The sequence below is a fragment of the Bacillus rossius genome, chromosome 5 (genome assembly GCF_032445375.1).
Source record: "Bacillus rossius redtenbacheri isolate Brsri chromosome 5, Brsri_v3, whole genome shotgun sequence".
In the NCBI taxonomy this organism is placed as follows: domain Eukaryota; kingdom Metazoa; phylum Arthropoda; class Insecta; order Phasmatodea; family Bacillidae; genus Bacillus; species Bacillus rossius.
Genome location: NC_086333.1, coordinates 65056377 through 65081483, shown reverse-complemented (window position 1 = coordinate 65081483; position 25107 = coordinate 65056377). Strand labels below are relative to the sequence as shown.

Below are 25107 nucleotides of genomic sequence, written 5' to 3'. Positions count from 1 at the left end.
GCAAGGTCTGAAGTCTTTCTATTCTAAGATCCTCAACTTGGGAGCATACTAATTTCCAGAGCATTTAGTGTTGAAGTAGCTGCAAAAGAATGGTTTGAGTACTTCAGAGGATTGAGAGTTACTCTGGCAATCATCATGAGCAGAGTCCAGAGACCCATGTAGATGTGGGTAGGGAAGGACATTATCTTCATACTTGGTTTAAGAACCTCAACCTGAGATCCTGCTTCACTACAAAGTCTACAAGCAGAACACTCTCACACTGCTCATTATACATGGCTTTTCTTGCAGGTATGCAACATGCCTCAAACTTAAGACAAAAAAAACCAAATAGAATTTTGAAAAATCAACTCATGAAACAAAAAAAAATTGTAACTAAAATAACTAGATGTATTAGATACAACAGTTTTCTAAGGCCCTTCAAGTTGAAATTTATTCAACCAATCATACCTAGTTGCAATACCATCTGTTTTAGATTTATAGTGGGTGGTTGATAGTTTATACTCAAAACTGTAAACCAACTTCACTGGAAAATGCAATTATTTAAAAATTAGGGCCTTTTGGTTAAAGTTAAAGGTATTCGCTGTATAAATACTATTTTCCCTTTTTCTTTACCATTTATTATGCTCACTTCCATGATGTGATTCTGCAGATGCTTCATGCAGTTTGTGCCATTACATAATTTTGTAGAATTAAGATTCCGCAGAAAAATGATCGGTGAGCCAACATTCAGTTTAAGGCAGTGCAATGGCAATCCTAGCACATTTAAACAATTCAAATATTTGCTAGGAGGCATAAACAATGCAACAGCCGTTGCCAGGAGACAAATGGTGCATCAAAAATTCAATAGCAGTTTCCATGGAGATAAAAGAGAAATGCAAGAACAATACAAGAGCCATTGCCATGGAAATCATATAGAAATCTTGGGGTAAAATTAAATTTTAAAAAGTAACAAAACTAAAACAAAAAACCCTCTTAAAATAGATGGTAGACTAAGGTTATCTACTATCACAACCATGAGTGGACGGTGGTAAGTAGTGAGTAGTTGTGGAGAATATATATATATATATATATATATATATATATATATATATATATATATATATATATATATATATATATATATATATATATAACTAGTACAAAATTGTGCTTCAGAGGAAACAAGGTACACTCAAAACATATTCACAATCCATTTACACATGAAAAGAAAAATTTTCAATCTATGCAGGATGCTTACTTTCCAAGCCATTTGGCATTTAATAAACATTTGTTCAAAGCCCTTCAAAATAACCAAAATTGTTATTTGCACACTGCCATATATAACCTTCCTAATAATAGCTAAGCCACCCAAAATATGTGCACTGACATTGTTGAACACTCATACAGGTAAATTGAAGGGTCAATGGTTTATGTCTTAAGGATGCAAGTTGCATGATGAAGAGACTTCAAACCTTCCGCATAGAGGTAACAGGGCAGTTGAAATGCATGCCAGTGTCACCCTTAGTTCTTCCCAAAATCTGTCCGTGTGTGCCCATTACGGTTACAACTTGAACTCCCTAATATCCTGGAGCAATGCTGTCAACCAAAATTTTTAATACAGGACTTATCAGTAATAACTGCTCAAGGTAAATTTAATGTAGTATTAGTATCAACATATAAAAATGTATTAATAATTATCAGTATAATGTAAAATTCCAGCAAATATAGTTTTCTGATCCATATTTCTTAAAGACCACAAATTATGTTGGAAAATAAAATCAAAGCCTTTAATTTTACATGTAACTTAAACACTTAATATTTATATTACATTTGATTTACAGGGGAAAAAATGTACAAATGAATTATTAAACACTATCATACTCGACAACCAGTCTTATGATATTTCTCTGAATTTCAAGGTATAAAAACCCACTGATTAAATTATGTACACAAAATCCTCTTGACTTGTCATAGTATGAACAAGTGGTTGCTAAACAGCTTTGCCTCATACTTATTATTTTGGTTTTACATTTTGAGACAAAACGGTAATTGCACTAAAACTCAAAGTAAAAAAATCTATGGATTTTAATAACGTGGCATTTGCATGCAGTGATTTCGTTAAATTATGGAATACCAAAATTAGGACGGATGAGCCAATTTTCAAACCCAAGTCCTAACAAAAACTAGCTAAATTTTTGATCACTGAACAACCTCTTGTGAATACCTGTTTCTAAGTTTAGAGCAAAATTAGATAAAAGATTTTACAAAATAATTATTTGCCTTGCATCAGACTTGAAGCTGCATATGGTTTGCTGTATTTTTAATTTTTATTATTGTAGTCTTAAATAATCTCCTATTTAATTTGTGTCAAAACATTTCTAAGGAAGCTCCCAAATGTGTTTTTAAATACAAACATAATGACTACCTGAATTGTCACGATAAAATGTCAAATTGAGGAAAAACTGCATACTAAAAAAAATCATTTATGTATATGTAATGCTTGATCTCAACCAAAATGTTTTCCAAATTACTATTTAATTTTGCTATAACCTCGTAATTTATTACTGCTGTTGAGGGCATTAATGAATATAATTCAACGTAAAAACCACACAAGTAATATTTTTAGGAAGAAGCAAATGTAAATCTATTTTTACTTTTACTGACTTTATGCACCCTAATTTTTCTCAGTAAAATATGTACAATGTAATTTAAATACATTAACTAAAAAATTTTTTTCTTAGACAAAAGCATCAAAACATTACAAACAAGGCTGCAACATGGCATAATTTTTGAAGTAAATTTTTTCTTTACACAATTTTTTTTACAACTTCACACAGAGAGAACGTCCTTGGAAATATGATTATTTTCTAAGGGATAAGTAAAACTGAAAAATCTTGCGTCCATTTTTGAATTTAAACAAGACTAAAACATCCAACCATCAGTTAGTAATTATAAATAGGACTGTTGGTGTTAGTGAAATATATATATATATATAAAAAATAGCCAAAACATACATAAACTTACTGTATTTTATTGAATCCTGCAAAATTTACAAACATTTTAGACAAAAACACATTAAGTTTCTTTTTAACATAAGAATATTGTTAAGCTTCATGCATTATCAACTCTAAAAGCACAAAATGACACTCAAATTAAATACAGTGGAATTGTGTAAATCAGAGTCCCGATAATTGAGGTTCCAAGTTATCCACAAAACAATTAGTCACATTTTTAACTAGAGAGAAAAAACTTGTAGTAGGAAAAATATGAAGGAAAAAAAGTGTTACATGATCACAGCTATCTATGATGACAACGTTTAGCAGCAACATGAGTGTAGATGGGTGAGAAGTGAATGGAAGAATGGTGTGAGGCAACATAAATTATGACACGGACAGAAAACAGTTTCTCGTTGCACTTTTGGTAATATTTTGATCTTTTCCTGAAATTTGTTATATAGCATTTATTTGCATTGAAAATGCAAATGAGAGCCAAAATTATATTTGAACTGAAAACATTTCTAGATATACAGAACCTCAAGATAAATGAGAGTATATTTTTCTCACCAAACCAGAAAAGTTTATACAATGAATTTTGTACATGTTGAAAAAATTTTCTAAAAAAAATATGTGGATAGCTGAACTTCACAGTAAAAAAAATTGGAGTTGTAAGGTATGACCTTTTAGTTTCTATGGTGTTATCTATATCTTTTCACACTACCTCAGATATTTGACACTATTTTTGTTTAAAACACAATACACTGTAACTGTAAAATTATTAAATGTCTGCCTGTGCTTCCTAGCCATAATGCAATTATCAATTAAAAATACCAGAGAGCTTAATATAGTTTCCTTGGTCCTACAAATTACAGCAGATTTAGTAATTTGTTAAAAACGTACAATTTAGAATGTCATGGATCAACAACTGACTTCAAACACTGAATGTTCTAGACCAGTTTTCAGAAACAGCTAACGGACGTTTATACTACACTATACCAACAAAACAATCATAAAAATACTATACATATTGCACTTGCATAAATCTCATCTACCTGCTAAATTCTGGCATAGTTTTCTAGAGTAACTAAATACATCTCTTCCAAGATCATGTGAGAACACAGTACATCACTTTGTAACTTTCTGTAATAGCCTCCAGGGTGTCTACATATACTGGGTGAACCAATTTCAATACTTTTTTAAAACATAAGTATTTTTTATATTTTTATGAACAAAATTAATCATAATATGAAAGAGATCTACTATTTGCATGGACGAGTCAATTTTTAGGTGGACGGTGTATCCCACTATGTATATTTAATGTGACTATAAAAAGTGAGGTGTCAAAAAACCAAATGCAATATAATAAACTGCTGGAAATTAAAGTTTTATTTCTTCCAGCACCAAAACGGGTTTTTTTTTTCATGACTTCTGTAACCAGTCCTCCAGTTTGCTGACTTTTCTGTGACTTCCGTGATCTGTAGACACCCTGGCATCAGGCATTACAAAACAAACATCATCCACTAGTAAAAATACATTATTTCACACACTACCAAAATGTACGTGAACATTATACGAACAAAATTGTGGTCAAATATTCTAAGAACTAAAGTGCTAAAAAATGGAAGAAAAGTAATCTTTATCGAGAGATGTCACACACACAATATTGCAGGCTTAAAGACATTTTCCGCCACATCCTGTATCGACCTGGTTACACTCACAGTAGAGGCAGAGCATTAAAGAAAATTAAGTCTCCCCCCCCCCCCCCCCCCCATATCAAGACTGTCGAATATTTAACCTTAGTTTGCGGTATAGCTTCAGTAATACATTCATTTAATGTCTGAAGAGGGCGTTGAACCTAATTTGAGCAATATTTAAAATAAACATTCATCAATTTTTCTAAGTACTATGATGTTTGTTGAAACCTACATGAATTAATAAAATGCAGACTAGAGCCGGTTATTGATACATTCAGATGATGATAAGTTGATAAGATATAAAATGTCAATATATTTTTGCCAAAATTCTGGGCATGTAACAACACTTAATGCCCAAAAATGTGAAATGGTGGGGATCAAATCTCTTCTCACCTATCCAAGCTACCAACCTGCAATTTTTTATTATCAGGGAAAAAAATGATGAGGAAAAATGTTTAATAACTGATGGCATTATTAAGAAATTAATGTCACTAAAATACATATATTTTTAAAAATCAGTATTTAAGAGTTAATGGGATACATTTTAAAAGCAAAAGAAATAGGTTTATTTAAATCACACTATTTAAGGAATTAGTTTCAGTTAAGGTAGTGAACCCTCTTCAGCTATTTCTAAGTCAAATGTATTCAAAACTGGAACTGTTTCAGGCAGTCAAGAAAAGCTAAGGGCCAGGGAAAATAATTTCATGAAGTCCCCTCCAATTACCGTGGCCGTAAACATTATCTGCCATGTATAGTTTGTAAAGTTTCCAATGAATTCTGTTATCATTAGACTTTTAATTTTCCCCATACTTATAGGATAAATACACACATGTTAAAAAAATAATCTCAAAACTCAAGTGGGGACCCCTGGTACCTGGATCATGTGAATCATGGCAATCCTCCCCCTTTTTCCTAAAAAACACTCGTAGGACACGACAATACAATAAGTTAACTCCACACAAGGTGAGAATCAGTCTCGACACAAGACCTATTAATTACCTTTTTCTCTTGCCAATAATCTCCCAAATGTCTCAGCAACATAAAACTTCACTGACTTATCTATCATTCCAGATACTTAGCTACTGTAATTTACAGACTGTTATCTTTTGGATGTTTTATAAACTATATATAGGCTACCTAGATTGCACCAATGGTGCAAGCAATCGGTATGTACATTAACAGTCATGGTCATCTCATCAATGGTGGATACAAAATCTTGGGTTCATAAACTAATGACTTTTTTCAAGAACATGCTACAGTAAAACCTTATTATAAAACTGAAGGGACAAAAGTTTAGTGCATTTGTTATAGAGGAGTTGTTTTGAAGAGGTGAAAAGGGCTAAAAAATTTTACAATATTAGATTTTCCTCTATTGCTGGAATCAACATGTAGATTTTGAGTGTGTTTGCCACTGAAACTGCAAGAAATTTGCTATAGCAATTGTTTCTGGAAAGAAAAAAAAAAAGGAACTGTTACAACTTTACATTCATATTAGTGATTTATCCATCTCCCAATTGCAATGCAACTTCATCAGTCATCATGGAATACATGATGAAAGGTATAACTAAGGCAGTGAGACACAATTATTAAGAAACTTACAAATATATCAGTAAAGAATGTAAGAGATTAATTTTTTTATAGCCATGTGCAGGGGCAGAAATCTGTAGGATTTGCTAAGAGGGCCCATGGAAATTCCACTGCTCGAGAGTTCTGCGTGTGGGTTTTAATTGGATGTTCGTATGTTGTACACTGCCCATAATTTGAGCATAAAACTTTCAATGTACAGAAAGTTTTCCGTAAAACATAGTTTTGACATCAAACTCATTACACAGTCACACGTTTGCAAGCGGGCCCAGTGAAATTCTTAACTCCAGGGGGGCCCAAGCCGCCCTGGAATCTACATGCATGGCTATTTATGTATCAATGTAAAAGTAATATAATACACATGCTCATTCTCTGTCAGTGGTTGACACAAGGGGGAATGATAGAGGGTATATATTCTTACCCCCCCCCCCCCCCCCAAACCTGAAATTGGGAAAAACACTTGCAAAACATTAGTGAAGGCAGTATGTTATTTTGGGTGATGCAAGGTGAGGTTTTGGAATACACATGTTCTAATTTTATTCTCCCCTCCCCCCTTTTCACACCAAATCCCCCAGCTGTCACTGTTCTCTGCAATACCTAAAATTTAAAAAAAAAAAAAAGTATGTAAGTGTAAAATGAGCAATATGTGTTTATGTTTCATCTCATTTACCTATATATAGGCTAAAGTATAAAGTTTTCTTGGGAGCAGTTTATTTACAATATTGCCACATAGGCTTATGCACTAGTTCCAAAACAGTGCATAAATATCACGGATAGTACAATAAATAAAATAAAATAATAATGTCAGAGAATGACAAAATCAAACATAACAAAGGCATTAGAATAGTGTGGTGAATGCTAATTTCATCAGTATTCATGGCCTAGTATTTCACTGTTATAGTGACACAGTGAATCTTTTATTAAATTTAGTGCTGAATATTTTTTTTTGTTTAGTTTTATTAAATATTTCAAACAGCTGTTCAATTTTGAACATAATTTGTAAAAATTTATATTAGTGTCTTTGCACAAATGTTTACTATATACAAAATAAGTCTTGTGTTGGATACAGTTTTGATTGGTACTTAGCAAACAGTTTGTTAAAAGGAGGTTCACTATACTAAGGTTTTACCTTACTTTACACAGTATTAAGTTGAGATCAGATGGAGAGGGGAGGGGAGCATAGACCATTTTGGATCCACCACTGCATTGATTGCTTTCTTAACATTCCAATTAACTGCAGCATGAAACATTTTGAAAGAGGTGCACTGACCATCTGTATAGAATTTTTAACACCACATCTATGTCTAATTGTGTTCTTAAGATAACCATAAGAGCTTCATTAGTTCATCACAATATGGTAGTTGAAATGCTATAATTTTATGTACATGCAGAGAAGTTCCTTGAAAGTGATAAGCACTAGAAGAAATAATCTTAGCTTAAGAAACTAACAAACAGTGAACTGTATGACACATATGTTACACAGTTAGGAATATTTTTAGGAACTCTCAATAGTATCAGACAACACACATTATCTTGTCATAATCTTACAAAATGTTTACAATATCACTGCAGCATTTTGTACTTTTTTGTATGAATTAAATATATCAATCACAAAGCTTTAAACTAAATAAATACAACTAAAATGTAACAATTAAAACTGTAACAATGAACATATGAGAAAACACAAACTAAATATGTGCATTAAATAAGCAAAATAAAATCACTTAAATTTCATGCAAAATTTACTTATGATATCATACATTTGACGAAAATTTCCAAACATGTTATGTAGAAAATGAGACTGTAGCTAACATTTTGCAGGCTGGAACATTCATTGTCATTTTAAACAAAATAAAACATGTGTTTTATTATGGATATGGATATGGTAGTGACAAAAATAACTAAGATTTCCTAGTCATCATTACAGGATCACAAAAACAGTAACATCAACACACTGAAGTAAGTTTCAATGTAATATCAAAGGCAAAAAATTATACCACGCAGCTAATCCTAATTAAACCTAATTAATTCTGCAATAAGACATGACAAAACTAAGCAACGTTAGGAACTTATCAATGATTGAATTATGAGATCAATATTGCACACGTTTATATTGCACATGAAATATAGTTTTTGAAATGTTACATTCAAACATATCAGAAAAATAATATTTTGGTTTAAAAGCAATTAAAAACTGACAAACTTAAACTTGCACTGCTTTTAGGTAAATATAACATTTATTTGTAACATACAAAAAATACTCTGCATTTATGATGAAACTAATAGTTTTGTAATTAACTAAGTATAAATATTGACAATAACAGAGTAGTGATGTATTAATGCAACCTACAGAAAAATAATTTATGCATATAATTCTTCAGACAGTGAGAAATGTAGTTTTGTTTATATATAAAAAATTACTTGGATAATAACTTAATTTTAGGATAAAATTGATATAAAAATGACATATTATAACTAGTGCAGTACCCATATGTTTGTTTTGAAAACTAGTACATCAGCTATCAGGAGTTTTAGACATCACGAGTAAAGGGACAGGTCACTTTCGTTATGGCACAAGCCTAAAACCATACTCACAGTTTACCCTTAGAGAGAAAGGTATACCACTGATAAGGCCTTTTTTTAAATAACGGTATTCATTCAACAGCTGGGCAGTCAAATTGGGCACTGGATCTCGGAAAACTCAATGGGAAAACAAATTGACTAAAAAAAAAAAAAAAAAAGGTAGCTCAGAATTCAACTGCTGGACGGATAAATCGGTTACAAGAACTTGGAGCCACCTATGATGGAAAAACAAATTTTTCGACATAATAAATGGTAGTGCAGTATTCAACTGCTGGACGGATAAATCGGTTACAACTTGGAGCAAACTATGATGGAAAAAAAAATAATTAATTGACAGAATAGATGATAGTGCAGTATTCAACTGCTGGACAGTTAAATCTGTTACAAGAACTTGGAGCAACCTATGATCAAAAAAATTAATGACAGAATAGATGATAGTGCAGTATTCAACTGCTGGACGGTTTAATCGGTTACAAGAACTTGGAGCAACCTACAATCAAAAAAAAATTAATGACAGAATAGATGATAGTGCAGTATTCAACTGCTGGACGGTTTAATTGGTTACAAAAACTTGGAGCAACCTACGATCAAAAAAAAAATTAATGACATAATAGATGATAGTGCAGTATTCAACTGCTGGACGGTTTAATCAGATACAAAAACTTTGACCAACCTACGATCAAAAAAAAATTAATGACAGAATAGATGATAGTGCAGTATTCAACTGCTGGACGGTTTAATCGGTTACAACAACTTGGAGCAACCTATGATGAAGAAACAAATTAATAAAAAGAAAAGATGATAGTGCAGTATTCAACTGCTGGACGGTTAAATCAAATCGGTTACAAGAACCTGGAGCAACCTACAATAGAAAAACCAACTAATCAACAGAAAAGATGATAGCGCAGTATTCACTGCTGGACGGTTTAATCGGTTACAAGAACTTGGAGCAACCTATGATCAAAAAAAAAATTAATGACAGAATAGATGATAGTGCAGTATTCAACTGCTGGACGGTTAAATCGGTTACAAGAACTTGGAGCAACCTACGATAGAAAAACCAACTAATCAACAGAAAAGATGATAGAGCAGTATTCAACTGCTGGACGGTTAGATCCATTACAAGAACTTGGACTAACATTTGAAGGAAAAAACCAATCAATCGAAAGAAAAGATGATAGTGCAGTATTCAACTGCTGGACGGTTTAATCGGTTACAAGAACTTGGAGCAACCTATGATCAAAAAAAAAATTAATGACAGAATAGATGATAGTGCAGTATTCAACTGCTGGACGGTTAAATCAAACCGGTTACAAGAACTTGAAGCAACCTACGATAGAAAAACCAACTAATCAACAGAAAAGATAATAGTGCAGTATTGAACTGCTGGACGGTTGGACTGGGGCGCGCCCGGCTCGCCTAGAGGTCGGCCGCGCTCAGGACGTTGCGGCGGCGGCCGTACTTGGAGGTGACCAGCACAATGCGCGGGCTGGCCGAGCGGTTGCGCTTGCGCAGGTGCACGCGCAGGTGTTCGGAGCTGCGCCACACCTTCAGGCAGCACATGCACACGGGCAGGCGGTGGCTCTTCATGTGCGTGCTCAGCGAGTTTCGCGTGGCCAGCGGCTCATGACAGACGGAGCACGAGTGCTTCAGCACCTTCTGCTGCCCCTGCAACACAGGGAGGGAAACACACTAGGTAAGGCAAGAGACAGTACCGTACGTTTCCTTTAACAACTAAAGAGCCACGCGTCTTAATCTTTTAATTACTTTGCAACAGCTTGAAATACGACTGCGATGTTAAACATTTGGGCCCGTCATATCACAGGATCTAGCTCTATAAACACTTCTGAATGTCGGCGTTCTTCAACTGGTGTAATTAATCTCGGCTCTTATGGTAAGCCAGCTTAAAACAAATAGGTATTTTGTCCTGGGGTAAAAAAAACCAGAACTCGCAAGTAAAAATTAGACAGTAGCATGTTTTTAAAAGCTCTCGTAGATATAATTTATTACTTGTCTTGTCATGTCAGAAATGTCTATACATAGCTCAGCTTCGAAATCATAGCGAGAACTATCGAGAGAAACTAAGGGGCTCACAGGCAAATTATTTATTCAAGTCCCTTCCCCATTACTTAAAGTAATTTTCCAAACCCACAATTAAAAAAAAAAAAAAAAATTAAAGACTGTGGCCATAACTGTGTGTATCACATAACTTGTCTATTAGCAATAAACTTATAACTACTGTGAATGTAAACACAGGTATAAAAAAATTCTAGAAAATGAACCAGACCCTACTTGCGCCCGTACCCTGGGGATTTTCCCCCTCCTCCCCTGATTTAGTAAAAATATTACAAAACCAAGTTGGCGGGAAGCTCTTTCAAACCAACTCATAACTAATAAATTTATGCGAGTCATGCCAGATTATGAGAATATACCTCTCTTTGCCACATAAGATTGATGCCTCAGCAATCACTGCCACCAACGACCCAAAACATGTTCAAAATAATGTACTACTTGAATTGTTTGATTTTTAAAAATACCATAACATGCAACTTAATCAACAGAGCTAGCCATATTTAAATCATTATAATACAAGGCTTGTTCAGTAAGTAAGTGTACTGTGACATAATGGGCTGTGTTTTTTTTTCAGGTTTGGCAACAATGAGTGGTAGAGGGGATCTCCTGACCAGAGCGAACTTCGCAGGAACATGGTAGTACGTGAACTCTCGTTGTAGCGTCCAGTTGCGTGAAAGATGTAAGAAATCCCGCCATGTGCTGTGATCTGCTTCCTACTCGCGAAAGGAATAACACGTACCATAATTTTTTCCCAAATCCCAACAGTTTACGGCAAAGGTGTTATGAACAGAATGAGTGAGTTGAAGTGGTTTAGGGAGTTTAGTGAAGACAGAACAAATGCTCATGATGAACAGAGGAGTGGAGGACCTTCCATTCTGACTGACAAGTTGGTACAAAAAATCGAGGAAACTGTACGTGAAGTCCGCAGATTGACAGTGGATGAAATTTCTGCGATGTTTCCACAAGTCTCTACAACTCTCTTATAAGAGACACTCACAGAAACACTGGATACTATAGAAACTGTGCTGACAGAGCAGCACAAAAAAAATCAGGTCAATAGCACCTGAGAGTTTCTTGAGCGACTTGAATTGGAAGGTGAGGATTTTCTGTGCTCTATTGAGACTGGAAATGAAACGTGAGTGGCTCATTACATGGCTGGAAAAAAAAAAACAGTTGTCACAGCGGTGTTACACCAATTTCCATCTGCCAAAAAATTCAAAACCACAATTTTGGCCAAAAAAGTCATGGCCTCAGTGTTTTGGAACTGAACAGGCATTATTTTGGTCGAATTTCTGCCTCATGGGGAGACCATCAATGTTGAACGATATTGAAAGACCCTAAAAAAACTCAAGGCATTTAAAACAAAAGGAGGAGAATGCTGACGAGAGGAGTGTGCTTGTTGCACGACAATGCCTGTCCTCACACAGCCTTAGCCACCAAGATGCTCTTGGACTGAACCACTCCCCGTCTCACCTGATTTGGCACCTTAGAATTATCATCTATTCACCTTCCTGAAGGCACACACGAATGTAATTAAATTTTCAACCAACGAGCAAAAGTGGGGAAAGAAACTGGAGGGAGGGTTCTTCAAAGAGGGCATAAAGAAGCTTGTGCCACGGCTCACCACATGCATTGAACGGAATGGCGATTATGTGGAAAAATAGTCAACAAGTGTATAAACATCCTATAATTTTTTCCAACTATATTTTTTTTTCTAAAAAAAAATATAATAACCTAGTAAACTTACTTTCTGAACATGCCTCATAACTTGATAAAAAAAAATTATCATTATCACACAACAGAATATATATATATACTGGGTTGCACAGATAAAAATTAATGCTTTTCTTGATCTTTTCACATGGCCTACATATTTTTTTAGTAACAGGTAACCTGACAGAAACAGCAAATATGTGCCATTGGTTTTATGTTGTACCCTTGGCTGAAAAATGTTTTATCCGAAACCAGTTTTTAAAATTTTGCATATAGTAAAAAACTACTCTTAATAAAACATACAGTAACACTTAAAATAAGTTAGGTATTATTTTAAGGTGATAACGTAGTTTAAAACAACATTAGCATATTTAAGTGACTTAAAAAAGTATGCCAACTCAAAAAAATTATTATTTTTTGGGACTTTCCTTAAACTTTGTGAGTGAAATGTTTCAGTTGACACTGTTACTAACATTGAAACAGAAGATTTTGATGATCAATTAGAACATCAGTAAATTATACAACTGATATTTTACCGTAAATAAATGAGTCAATTTGATATAATCTAAGTTTGGCTTACATTCTGTCTATTTTATTTTTAGGTTTCTATTATATCATTACAACATTATTCATGCCCATTTATGGAAGGCAGTAAAGCACGGAGCAAGAGGGAAAAAAAGAGATATATCTAGACAAGACATTAGGCTAGACAATGCAACTGTGGCATTGTGTTGAAAAAATTGATATCAATTTTAAGTGAAAGACGAACTCCAGACATGACAATATTATTTATCAATACTAAATCAAAAAGTGGGGATTTCAAAATCGCTTATGGGCTGAGAAAAAAAGTAAGTTTATTTTAAAAGCTATTTTAATTGTTTCATGTGCACTAATGAGATGTGGATTAAGTATGGGATTAGTTATTTCAAAATTTCTCTATTGTGGCATTGTAAAAATACCAATTTTGCATATTCACAATTAATGTCATTAACTTTATCAATTATAAAAAAAATTTGTTTAACAAACATTAAAATGACCCCTGATTCTATCAGCATGTCTGTTATTTATTGTTACAGAGAAATTAATAGCTGCAGGCAGACTGAATAGCAAACCTTATCACCTTGGTTCTGTTAACAGTGAGTCATTAATGCAATCCACCGAGTCTCTATGACATAGCTGTTATGTCTTAGCATCCTGGATTAATAATGTACTGATAGTGTTTTCTTTTCTGTAGGTAAATGTCCAAATTTACATTTACAATGTAATTTAGTGTTGATATTATTACGCAATAGCAAAGAATATAAAATATTTGCAGATTCATCCTATACTGGGCTTCCTCTTATCAAAAATAACAAAAAATTTATACTTGTGTTTTTTTTATTAACAGCTCATAATCAACAAGATCATTAGAGATGGAGACATATAGTAACATGCACCAAAAATTAAAGGATTGAGGAAGGACACTGTGCCACCCATAAAATTTAATTTAAAATAAGCTACCGAACATTAGGGATTCTAGACAAATGTAAAATTTAAGCTGTTTATGAACACCATTCGATATGACCCTTTAGCCTAAAGAATCCTTTAAAAGTTCATCTGTTGACCTTCCAAAATGAGTTGTAATTATCTTTACAGAATCGCCAATGTGAAAGGAAGAGTTGCTACGTCCTTTCATGCATCATCGTGCCCTTTGAGTGGTTTATGGTGCAATCTTTTCATAAAAATGTAACAATAAGTCTCTTACTTACCAGCCAACTGCTGATTACACAATTTTATGTTTATCTATTACTGCAAAGTAAATAACTAGAATGTGTAAAAATTGAAAATTACCTGAAAATAGTACATGAAAAATTTGTAATTGCAAACAAATGAATGCCAAGAATGTATTTCTTTGTTGATGCACCAAGTTGGTGCAATTAGGATGTTCTTTCAAGGCTAGTTTCTCACCGAATGCAATCTTGAAATTACAGTTAAAACTGCATCTGTAAATAATACATCCTAACAATTTGGAATTAGAGAGTGTTCTGAATTGAAGTAAACAACAACGTCAAGAAAAAAATATGGCTAAAAACAAAAGCACCCACTAATCCACTAGCAGTATGATGGTTCTTCAGATGATTCTTTGTGCACAATTTAATGAACCAAACAAATAAAAACCATGCAACCAACTAGCCGTACAATGGTAAGTACTTTGGCTCAGTCTAATAATACAGTCAGTAAAATATTCAACATTTGAGACCTCAAAACTTACCACCTTCGATTTGCATTCTAAATGCAAATCTTTACCATTTACACACTGGCTGGAAGGTTTAGATTTCAATTCTTCACCGCCAGTCTTCTTCGCAATGATGGTGATTGGAAACTGCAAACCAACCACAAGAAACATTGTCATATGGCATCAAATTCCAAAGAAATTCATAGCAAAGTTTTTTTAATTCACCCATAAATGAGTAATTAATTATAATCAAGCATCTGTATTATTATTTTTACTATGGTGAGGATGAGAAAATGATTTCTAATTCAAGAGACGGACTCAGTAAAGTTGAGCTAACATAAAGAATGCAAATGATTGTATCTCAAATATTTGGTTCATAAAATATCCCCATATGTGGCTGTATGCTCCACACAGGGTATCTAGTAGCTTGGCAAACGTCGGAACTGTCCTTAAACAAGGCCGATGAATATCACTGCTGGTTTTAAACATTTCAATTTTTTATATAAGGGATAAATAATTCTAAACAATAAAAAAATATTATTTGTATAGGAAAATCCCAGAATCTCCTTTATGTTCAAGAAAAGTTTCAACTGTTGACAAGCTTACAGACGTTCCGCAAAACTTCTCATGAAAGAATATATATAAATATAATTTCGAATCTTAGACTGGGCTTCACATCTTGTTGACTTTAATACAGGAAGACATAATTCAGTAATATTAGAGCAGGAATCAGCTGAGGCCTACTGAAAGTAACCATAACATGTATTTATGGCTGGATCTGGATCCAAACCAGATTCCTCTGGAATGTTATTTCAATTTATGATTTCACTGTGCCAACTCGCTCCATTGGAAGCATAGTGTGTAGCCACCAAACTAATATGTGAGCCAAACAACAGTAAAAGAAATTTACGTGTTACACTTATTCAAGATTATTTCAGATAATTTTTAGCTGTGCATTACCTTCTTGTCTTGACCGTCAACACTAATTTCATGATGACGGACAACTGCCCACTCAGAGCTCTCTTGAGGACTTTTCTGTAAAGCTGTTTGAACAGTGTGGGAACGTATCGGTGGTCGACCAACTTTTCCCTTGCTCGGGAACAAGGAGAATTTCTTGCATTTGTCAAAAACCCTTGCATTAGGGCTGTTGGTGGTATTGCTTAGTATTATGCCAGATTTACCACCCAAAATTTTACTTTTACTGTCTACTCTGAATATTCCGGTTTTGACAGCCTGTTTATTTGTGATGATCACATTGGGTAGTTTTGTTTCTTTTGAACCCAACACCTTGAAATTTTGCACAGTTCTGGTGTTCTGGACAGACTTTGATACTTTCTGATTTTCAAACTGCTGAGACTGACTCTCTGTGACGTCATTGCTGACGTGCCAGTTGGAAGTGGTTGCCGAAGTAACCGTGCATGTGGCTGGCGGGCTGTAATTGTCCAGTGAGAGTAAGTTGTTGTCAAACGAGTAGTAAGAGCTTGCTGCAGAGTCACTCAAGTTTCTGCACTCTGCTAACAATGGCAAGTCTTGGTCCAGCAGGCCAGTGGAGTGATAGCCACCATTCTGTGAAGGCACCTCACTCCGCAAAGAAGCCGGGACGTCAAGAGGCGTGTAGATAGCCTGGAAACCGCTATCGACATCTGGGTCCCACTTAGGCTCCTCCAACTGTTTAACAGGTTCGTATCCACACTGCTCATAGTACGGCTGGCTGAAAGTTACAAATTACAATTAAGTGAACTTTGATACATGGGCAAACAAAACATTAAAGTTTTTAATATCTCAAAATTCTATTTCGAAATGTGTTTTCTAATCAACTATGAAAATGTTATAAATCATAAACATTCACCTCTTTATTGATGTAAATAACCAATTTTTTTAATCTAGAAACAGTCAAGATAAAATATTTTATTTATTTTAGATAAGACATGTAACTTCAAGATATTTTTCAAGTTTTGAAAGACCCACATTATTTCCTTTTCTCTGTATCCACTTAGCTTCAATGATTGACAGGATTCAAACAGGGACGTAGGAGGGGGTGAGAGTCCGTTGGGTCCGGACCCTTCCTTCAGGATTTAAAAGAAGAAAAAAAAGCAAAGACAGAATATGAAAATTACAGCAATTTAGCCAGATATGCCTCATATACAGAAGCAGCAGGTATTGTGTTTCTACGCAGTCTATATTTAATGCCAGTTTGCATAAGTTTTGCTGTAGTATGTCTTTCATACAAACTTAACATGTATTTCATGTATTTAATAATACTGTATGTACTTATGACTTGTTTTATTAAATCATTAAAACAATTTACTGATGAACAAAGTATTAAAAACAATTAAATATAAAACAAAATATAAAATGTTCTGTTTTATTTTCTCAAGCAAAATCATTGCTTATATTTTTATGTGTAAGCATTGGAATTTCCTAAGTCAACTATTTCCTGAGATATTGGTGGGAAAATCAAATTTCTTTTAAAATTCAATTATAAAGAAAACACTATCATAAAAAATTAATAGCTATTTTGGATCCCCTCCTTAACAAAAAAAAATGGTTAAGGCCCTAAATCAACCTGGGCATTTTAATTTTAGTTTGGAGTGACTGACTTGTTAATTCATATGATTTTTTTCTTTAAAGGTTTTCTTCCTGCAGATAAATAAATTTGGTTTCTACAAATACTCATGCCCTCAATTTCATTGTGAATCATGTGTGACAAATTCACTACGTGTTTTCGCACGAAGACGAACCCTAACAGCAGGCGGCCATTGGGGGCTTGTTCAGTTCGTCGTCATCCTGCATCAGGTCTAGACGCGTACGCGAAATGCTGAGACTTTCACTGACTTTAAAGCAATAATGTATAATGTATGTTTTCCTGAATCATTTTCCATCTGCTCCTTGGCTCTCCCCAATGGGATGGGTATAACTCACCAGTCGCTTAACTAAATATAATGTGTCCATCCGAGGGAAAGTTTCACTTATCACGTAAAATCATTGCCTGGTTGCAAGTCATGACCCAGGTCTCACGTTTAGAACATTTGTCGCAAGACAGTTTACAGTTGAGCCCGTACAGTGTCACCATATTGGTCGCACGTGCACATCACGTAACAATTTTTAATTAGTACAGTTCAAGGACTTTTGGACCTCTTTTCCTGAGCCCATGTGGCCTACTTACTTAAAGGCTCAGGGTCTTTCAGGGACAGTGTATGTTTCACTGTGTTTTGATGAGGAACATGAAATGCATAGGCCTACTGCTTAGTGTTTTTGTATTTGTACATTATTTAAGTGTTCTTTAATTCAGTCACATGCATGTGCTGACTGCAGCACTTTAATAATACTCTTGCAGCTTATTAATGTATTGTCATTTATGTTGCTGAATGTCTGTCCCTTTCATCACACATGTAATGAGATTATGTAAGTTCCCACAACCTTTATTTTCTGTAATACAGCTTAACATAATGTTTGTCACAAGTAAGTAACGTTACTGGCATGCCGTTATGAGTCTAGGATTCAGGACTGGGACAGGCCATGTAGTAGTGTCCGGGATGGAAAAGGAGGAGGGAGAAGTAGGTGCTGACACCAGTGGCGGATCCAGAGGTTCACCTCGGAGGGGGCACTCTAGGATTTCAGAATAGCCAGAGAAAAAATTACTAAATTTGTATTTAATCTACTTACACTACACATAACATCCGCCACCAGATTTTATGATTCTACAAGAAATTAATTAATTATATTAAAATATTTTATTGGTTTCAGAAACAATCATTTTTGTTGGCAATATTAATGTAGCAGACAACTGGTTTTTCGGGGCCGGGGGGGAGGGGGAGCACTTGCCCCTGGTGCCCCCCCTTGGATCCGCCACTGGCTGACACACTGCGATATCACTGCTAAGCTGCGAACCCTGCTGTCTACCAGCCATGTGGCGACATCATGCCCTGAGAAAGTCTCACTTTACCTGTGAACTAGTGCACAGGCACCTCGAGAAAGCACTAGTTGGCATCCTCATCAACGATCTACATCACCTACACCATTCAGTAGTAGACAGCGCAATTTCAGTAATAAATACTTAATAAATTGTAGCCGACATAACCTAACCAACCGTTTACACTAAATTAAAGTATTTTAAATGTAGCAAACCTAACCTAACTGACCATTCACACAAATATTTAAATGCAGCTAACATAACATAACCAACCATTAAAATGGAAAACTATCGGTAAAACACTTCAAATATCGCGAATGTTTTACTGAATGATCAGAAAAAATATCAGAATATATGATTTCACATGCATCCCTCTCTTAAATAATTAACCCATAAATTGATGTGAATGGTTGGTTAGGTTAGCGACATGAAAAATATTAAATGACGATTTTCCGGGCGAATAGTACTAAAAACACAATTTTCCAAATTTTCATTTAATTATCATTATTTTATTATGAGCAACTATTCTAGAAAACTACCGTAAATTATTTAAAAATACGTACGTAACTGCTTTAAAACCATTATTGACGTTAAAATTGCTCTCACACTAATTAATTTTATTCGTGGAATCATACTTATAAAAATATTATTAATTAAACACAGAAAAAGTTAATTGTTTTTACCTGTTTGTTGTGGAAATGTCTGGATTTGCAGCTATCCAAGAAACGTTTCCCCAACTGTTGTTCATGTATGCTTCTTCGTTTGAAGAAAATCCATTCTACAAGCACAGAACAGAAATGTGTTACACAATACCCACCCAATCAATACATTATTGACTGGTCCTCCACGCCAATCAAATATCTTAAGCGCAGAAAAAACACTAATGAGGTAGCGGTTAAGAACAAAAATTATTAACTGTAATGGTTGGTGTAAGATATGAAGGGTTGGCAGCTATTTTGTAAATATAACTTATTTTGACGGTTATGGACGTCATTCCTATGCTAGTGACCCATGCTTTACTTAAAAACAATAATCCCCTGTGGACGCAAAGCATTCAGCAGCTACACCAAGCACTAAACTATTACTGCAATTTAGGCTCGTAACATTTTCAAAAATAGCACGGGTGTTTCTTTTTCTCTTAACATAAAGTGCGCGACTGTAAACATAAACATTAGGTACGTCACATCTCACATACCGCATCTCATCACACCCTAACAATTATTGCACCCTCTCGATGCTCGATCCCACAACAGTCATTGCCCCTCCTACCCCCCCCCCCCCCCAACCCACCACCCCCACCAACAACCAACCTTACACAACCCTACACAACCCGTCCCGGACTAAACCCCGAGCATACGGCATCCCAATTTTTTATTATTTTTTTTTTAGTGGCCTACAGCCTGAAGCTAACGGCCATAGGGTAATGTGTCCTTATTCGAAGCTTTTCTGTGTCATATCTTATCAAATCTCTGTGTGTAAATTATCACCCATGCCTTACCCGCGACTCGAACCCAGAACCCCTCGCAATGCAAGCCGGTGTGCATCCGACTGCGCTACGGAGCTCGGCAACCCACATAAATTCAACACGGCCGCTAGGCAAAAAGCCTGCGTCTCCAACCCCCCCCCCCCCCCCCCGGACCCTTCAAATCCCCCATGGCCGGTTCTAAATGCGCACAGTTTGATCCAGATTTAGAGACCCTCGGCCTGATAGACCCACCAAGGCGATGATGACAGAATCATTTGGCGACTCACTAGTCCTAGTTCTGAGCCAGCCACTGCTATCTCTGATATAACACGTCTACATAATATGTACAATGTTTACGCTGCTCCAGCCACGATTTTATTCGCTAAATGACAAACGTAATCACGTGTTTCAATACTTATTTTCCACACACAAAAAAAACGTTATGTACTTTCATTAGAGAGATTACGAGTTGGAATTCCAATGCAGTCTGAATTCGGTTTTCAATTCTTTAGGTACTACCCAGGGGCGTAGGAACCGGGGGGGACAGGGGGGACGTGTCCCCCTTAACTTTTTGGGTGGAGGGGACTGTCCCCCCCAACTTTCTAGACCGTGATATTTTTATTTTATAATATTATTCTGCCCAACTTTATTTGTAATTTCTTCACTCATCAAATTTTATCTTAAGGAAACAATAATAATTTTAACATCGATGTATCCAATGGTTAGATACAAAAACTGCTTAAAAAGTGCTATTTTGCACTTTAAAAATCAAAATTTTCCTGTGGAGGACCCCGGACCCCCCATCTTAGTAAGAGGGGAATGGGTTTACATGACATCAAAATCATTATTTGTCCCCCCCAACTTTATGAACACAGCTACGCCAATGGTACTACCTACTTCAGGCAAAGGTTTATCCTGCTCAAAATGGTTACGGTGCGAGAGAGGGAGAGGTCTTTTTCGGAACTGAATCATCTTTCATGGAGAGGAGGATACAGGGTGCCTTACAATAATAAAGAACAGAAAAATTTTTTTTTTAGAATATATGTGGAAACTTAATATGGAGGATAATCCATTTAACCATTTATATTTTTTTCAGGTTCCGCCCCCCTCCCCCCCCCCCCCTTTTCGCACCATCGTTTCTGATAGGCCCTTGACTCCAGGAAAATGTTGGAATGTTCCTTTACCATAGGTAATTTCCTATTTATTTTTTTTAATTCTTTGCTAAGGAATGAAATAATGATTGAATAAATGACGCCGAGGTCATTCGACGCGGATGAGGAGTTGTAACAGTGACGTAATGCTTTGGTGGAGCAAATGGAAGCACCACGAGTTTGACCGACGATGCACGGAATCGAACCCAGAGTCTTTGTAGAAGGTGGTTGATCAGTCCATTCAACCATAGGGACCACTTGTTGTTTAAGATAAGTAAAAAAAAATCCTGACAAGATGTTTCGTCGGAATTAAGGTAGGCTACACTACAAAAGTAATGCTTTCCGTCATATCGGGTTTAAATACTCGTTTAACTTTTCATCAATAACCTTCTCCAGAAATCTTTAAAGTCAGTTTGGAGAATAGTCCGCATTTTACGGGTAATGATTCTCGCGCTGAACAAAAAAAAAACTATAACTTTAATTAATACGAGATTGTCTTCGTTTAGCGAATTGCTTGTAGAGACCGGAAAAATTCGCGGATTCATTTCACGATATAATAGAATCCAAACAACTGTACCTTTATGTTGCTTCTCTGATTGGCTCACAGTTTATCTGAAGGACTTTGAGCCAATGAAAAACCTTCAACCAAAAAAGTATCGAATCGCAAGCGTCCCACTTAACAGGTGTCACGAATCAGTAGCCAATGAGCAGGTGGCATTTTCCGGAGTGTGTAGGGGGTTTTGGAGTCTAACTAGAGGTCATCCAAAGCGCGAATTTTTCCAGTCTCTACTTATAAGGTTCAAAACACATCCTAACGGACTGTTTCGCGTACCACATACATCGTAAGGCCGAACTATTTTGGATAAGCCACTGTAACTGTAGCTTCGTTTCATTTAAGTACGCCGAATAAACCGGTAAATTAAGTTACACATATTCACTAATGACGTTTTATTCAACCGGTTGTGACGTCGTAATGTACCCTGCCGTCCATTTCTATCAATGTACTTACAGCAATGTGTATTGTAGCTACACATGCAGAAAAATGTACAACTGCGTTTGAGATAACTTGCACATTTCAATTTCGTGAGTGCTTATCAGTTTGTTTAGGATTAAATATGCAATTATGTGAAGATAGATCAAAATTAACTTCAATGATATTGTTTTTGAAAGGAAATAGTTATATATTTCTGTAGATGTGAAAAATTTTCATTTGTATAGTATAACTTCAACATGGCATTATTGTAAGATTTCAAAGGAATGATACACATGTGTTCTTGAAATTAAAAAAAAAAGTTTGTTGAGTAGTGGAAAGTATCGTCAATATATTATATTCTCTCAAAATCAACAAATAAATTTATAGTTTTTTTTTAATATTCAACCAAATATAAGCGAGTGTTACACGAGATCCATTTCATTCATACATGTTGGGAGTATCCCTAATTTGGCTAAAAGTGTAATAGTTGTAAGAAGAGACGATTATGGACTTTGGCGGAAGATATTAGGCACCAAAAATAAAAATAAAAGAAACTGAATTGAAATGTCAGGAAGAAAGTTTTACTGAAAGATTCGATTCTATTTTCAATAGTCGCTGTTATAGAATGTTCTATGAAAAATTTATTAGTCACCTGGCCATTTTAACAGAGTTTTTGGTTAAAGATAGTGAATAATTTTCTGCACAAGATTTATGGAAATTTTTTAGCTATTAATGTGGTTATATTTAGAATGCCCAGTGTTATTAATATAGTCCTACTGGTTTTTACTTAGCTGAATGTATTCATTGTCACATTAAAAAAAAACTGGTTTCATGACGAATAGGCCTATTGCAAAACACTGTGGGTGAAGTATAGTATGATAGGTTCTTGTATGGAAATATCCATAACTGATAGAATGTATAGGGCCGGGTAACATTTATGTTTTAATTTTTTACAGAAACTTCTGTCGTGAATATTGTAACAAAGTTTTTAATGTTTTATGGGAGAGGGGATAGAAAAAATTTCAAGAAATGTCATGCAAAAACATCATGCATTCTGCACAATAATTGTGTAGTTATAGATGGTTAGCTTGCGGTTTGTGAGCAAAACTTGCCATTTCATAAGGTAACAGATGATGCTGACTGGTGTTGGTTAAAGTAACTTTTTAGAATCACAACTGCACTTTAAAACCCTCACGAAATCATAACTACATCCCTTAACCATGTAACACACTCGCATTAAATATTCGTGGCCACGCGGCTGATTGTGAAGAAACATTTTCGAGATAATTTTAACGGAATAAATTATCACGGGATTGGGGATGCATTCTGTTTGACTATAATATCGGTTAATAATGTGAAAATAAACAGTTATGTTTAGGGCGTACGAATAATATAACAATTGTACGTGTATATATAATCTCTCTCATTTGCGTAGGTTATAAAAAGCACCAACAATAAATTGTGGCGAATTCTACAGGTGTATAACACAAAATAAAAAATACAGTTTATGTTAATAGCACAGAATAAAACAGTCATATAAACATTTACGTGTTTGAAGTGATACGCATCATTATACATTATTCGAATAAATGTTACCAATATATTTTAAATTAAAAACCTTTGCCTTGTGAATTAATTTGTAATCACAAAATAAAATATTTATTTACGTAAATAAGTACAAGTACTTGTGTTTAAATGAATATGGACTGATAATTAAAAATTCTACTTGATTTTTTTAAAAATATTTATTGATTGTGTCTCTTATTTTTAACAATAACCTAAATATGCACAATAGCAAATCAGCACACACAATCATGAGTTATTTGCAAAAATTGCCATAATAATTAATCGCCACAATTAAATTTAGACTAATATGAAAACTAATTAAATATATTTATTGTAAACTCTTTTAATTTTTTTTGTATCTTTGTTTAGTGTAGTAAGTATATCATCAATACAACAAACATTACGTGAAAAATTTGACATTATTGTGATAAAATACTGTTATTAAAGAGAGATAGAATTTAAAAACAGGGTAAACATTTGTTGTTTTAAACGGATAGTAATTATGGATGAACATTAGCAATAACAATATATAAAATGAACTAATAGTAGGCATACTCTTAAACTATAAATACCTGTAACGCTTCAAACATCGCAATCGTTGCTTGAGATTGTACGTCACCTTCACGCTAGTTTCACGACACTTCTTTCAAAATCGTTCCGACAACAATGACTGCGTTTACCAGGCGTGGAGCCGCAGACCTCTTTTTTTTTCCTTTTTTTTTTTCTTTTCCCCACACGCGATCAGGCGAACCAATCATCATAGAGTAAGTCGCTGTCACACGATCAAGGAGTATCACACGACTTCAATTATTGTGTATACAAAAGAATGTTGACAACTTGAAAGTACACTTTTCTTGAGGTGCATGCACAAAATTTCGCACTTTGAAGTGGCATCGCCGTTACTGTGATGAGACTCTCGAACCACGATTGGCACGAAAACTTCATTCTAACCAAATAAAAAAGATATCACACACGTAACTCCATTGCAGACAGTTTCATTTTGTTCACTTTTTTTTTGTTCCGGAATTAGTATGATTTTTTTATTGCTCGTTGGGATGGTCGAAGGCAGTTTGTTATATTTTGATCTAAACGCACAACTCAGCACTGAGATCTAAAAACCCGCACATTTCAGGAAGTTTAAATTAAAATAATGTCACGTTGATAATTATGAGTTTTCTGAAAAATCATTTTAAACTCAAGTG

General features: G+C 34.8%; 1 protein-coding gene across 2 annotated transcripts; it reads right to left on the bottom strand.

The window, feature by feature from the left end:
- Positions 1-2990: 2990 nt before the first annotated feature.
- On the bottom strand, positions 2991-20010 carry LOC134531910 (uncharacterized). 2 transcript variants are annotated; one of them, XM_063367946.1, is made up of 5 exons: positions 19946-20010; positions 19434-19528; positions 15798-16548; positions 14874-14984; positions 2991-10504 (listed from the first exon to the last, which is right to left on the bottom strand). In XM_063367946.1, the coding sequence occupies exons 2-5, from the start codon at positions 19496-19498 to the stop codon at positions 10256-10258; spliced, it is 1176 nt and encodes a 391-aa protein (XP_063224016.1). In that variant the 5' UTR covers positions 19499-19528; positions 19946-20010; the 3' UTR covers positions 2991-10255. The 2 variants fall into 2 exon arrangements, with proteins under 2 accessions (XP_063224016.1, XP_063224017.1); XM_063367947.1 differs by having other exon boundaries at positions 15798-16505.
- Between the last annotated feature and the right edge of the window lie 5097 nt (positions 20011-25107).

What these genes read in the sequence shown, in the direction of transcription:
- LOC134531910 (XM_063367946.1), bottom strand. Translation starts at nt 19,498, where the DNA reads ATGAACAACAGTTGGGGAAACGTTTCTTGGATAGCTGCAAATCCAGAC. An exon ending in GACATTTCCACAACAAACAG is followed by an intron (nt 16,549 to 19,433) that starts GTAAAAACAATT and finishes TGTAACTTTCAG; the next exon opens with CCAGCCGTACTATGAGCAGT. An exon ending in TTGACGGTCAAGACAAGAAG is followed by an intron (nt 14,985 to 15,797) that starts GTAATGCACAGC and finishes GTTGGTTTGCAG; the next exon opens with TTTCCAATCACCATCATTGC.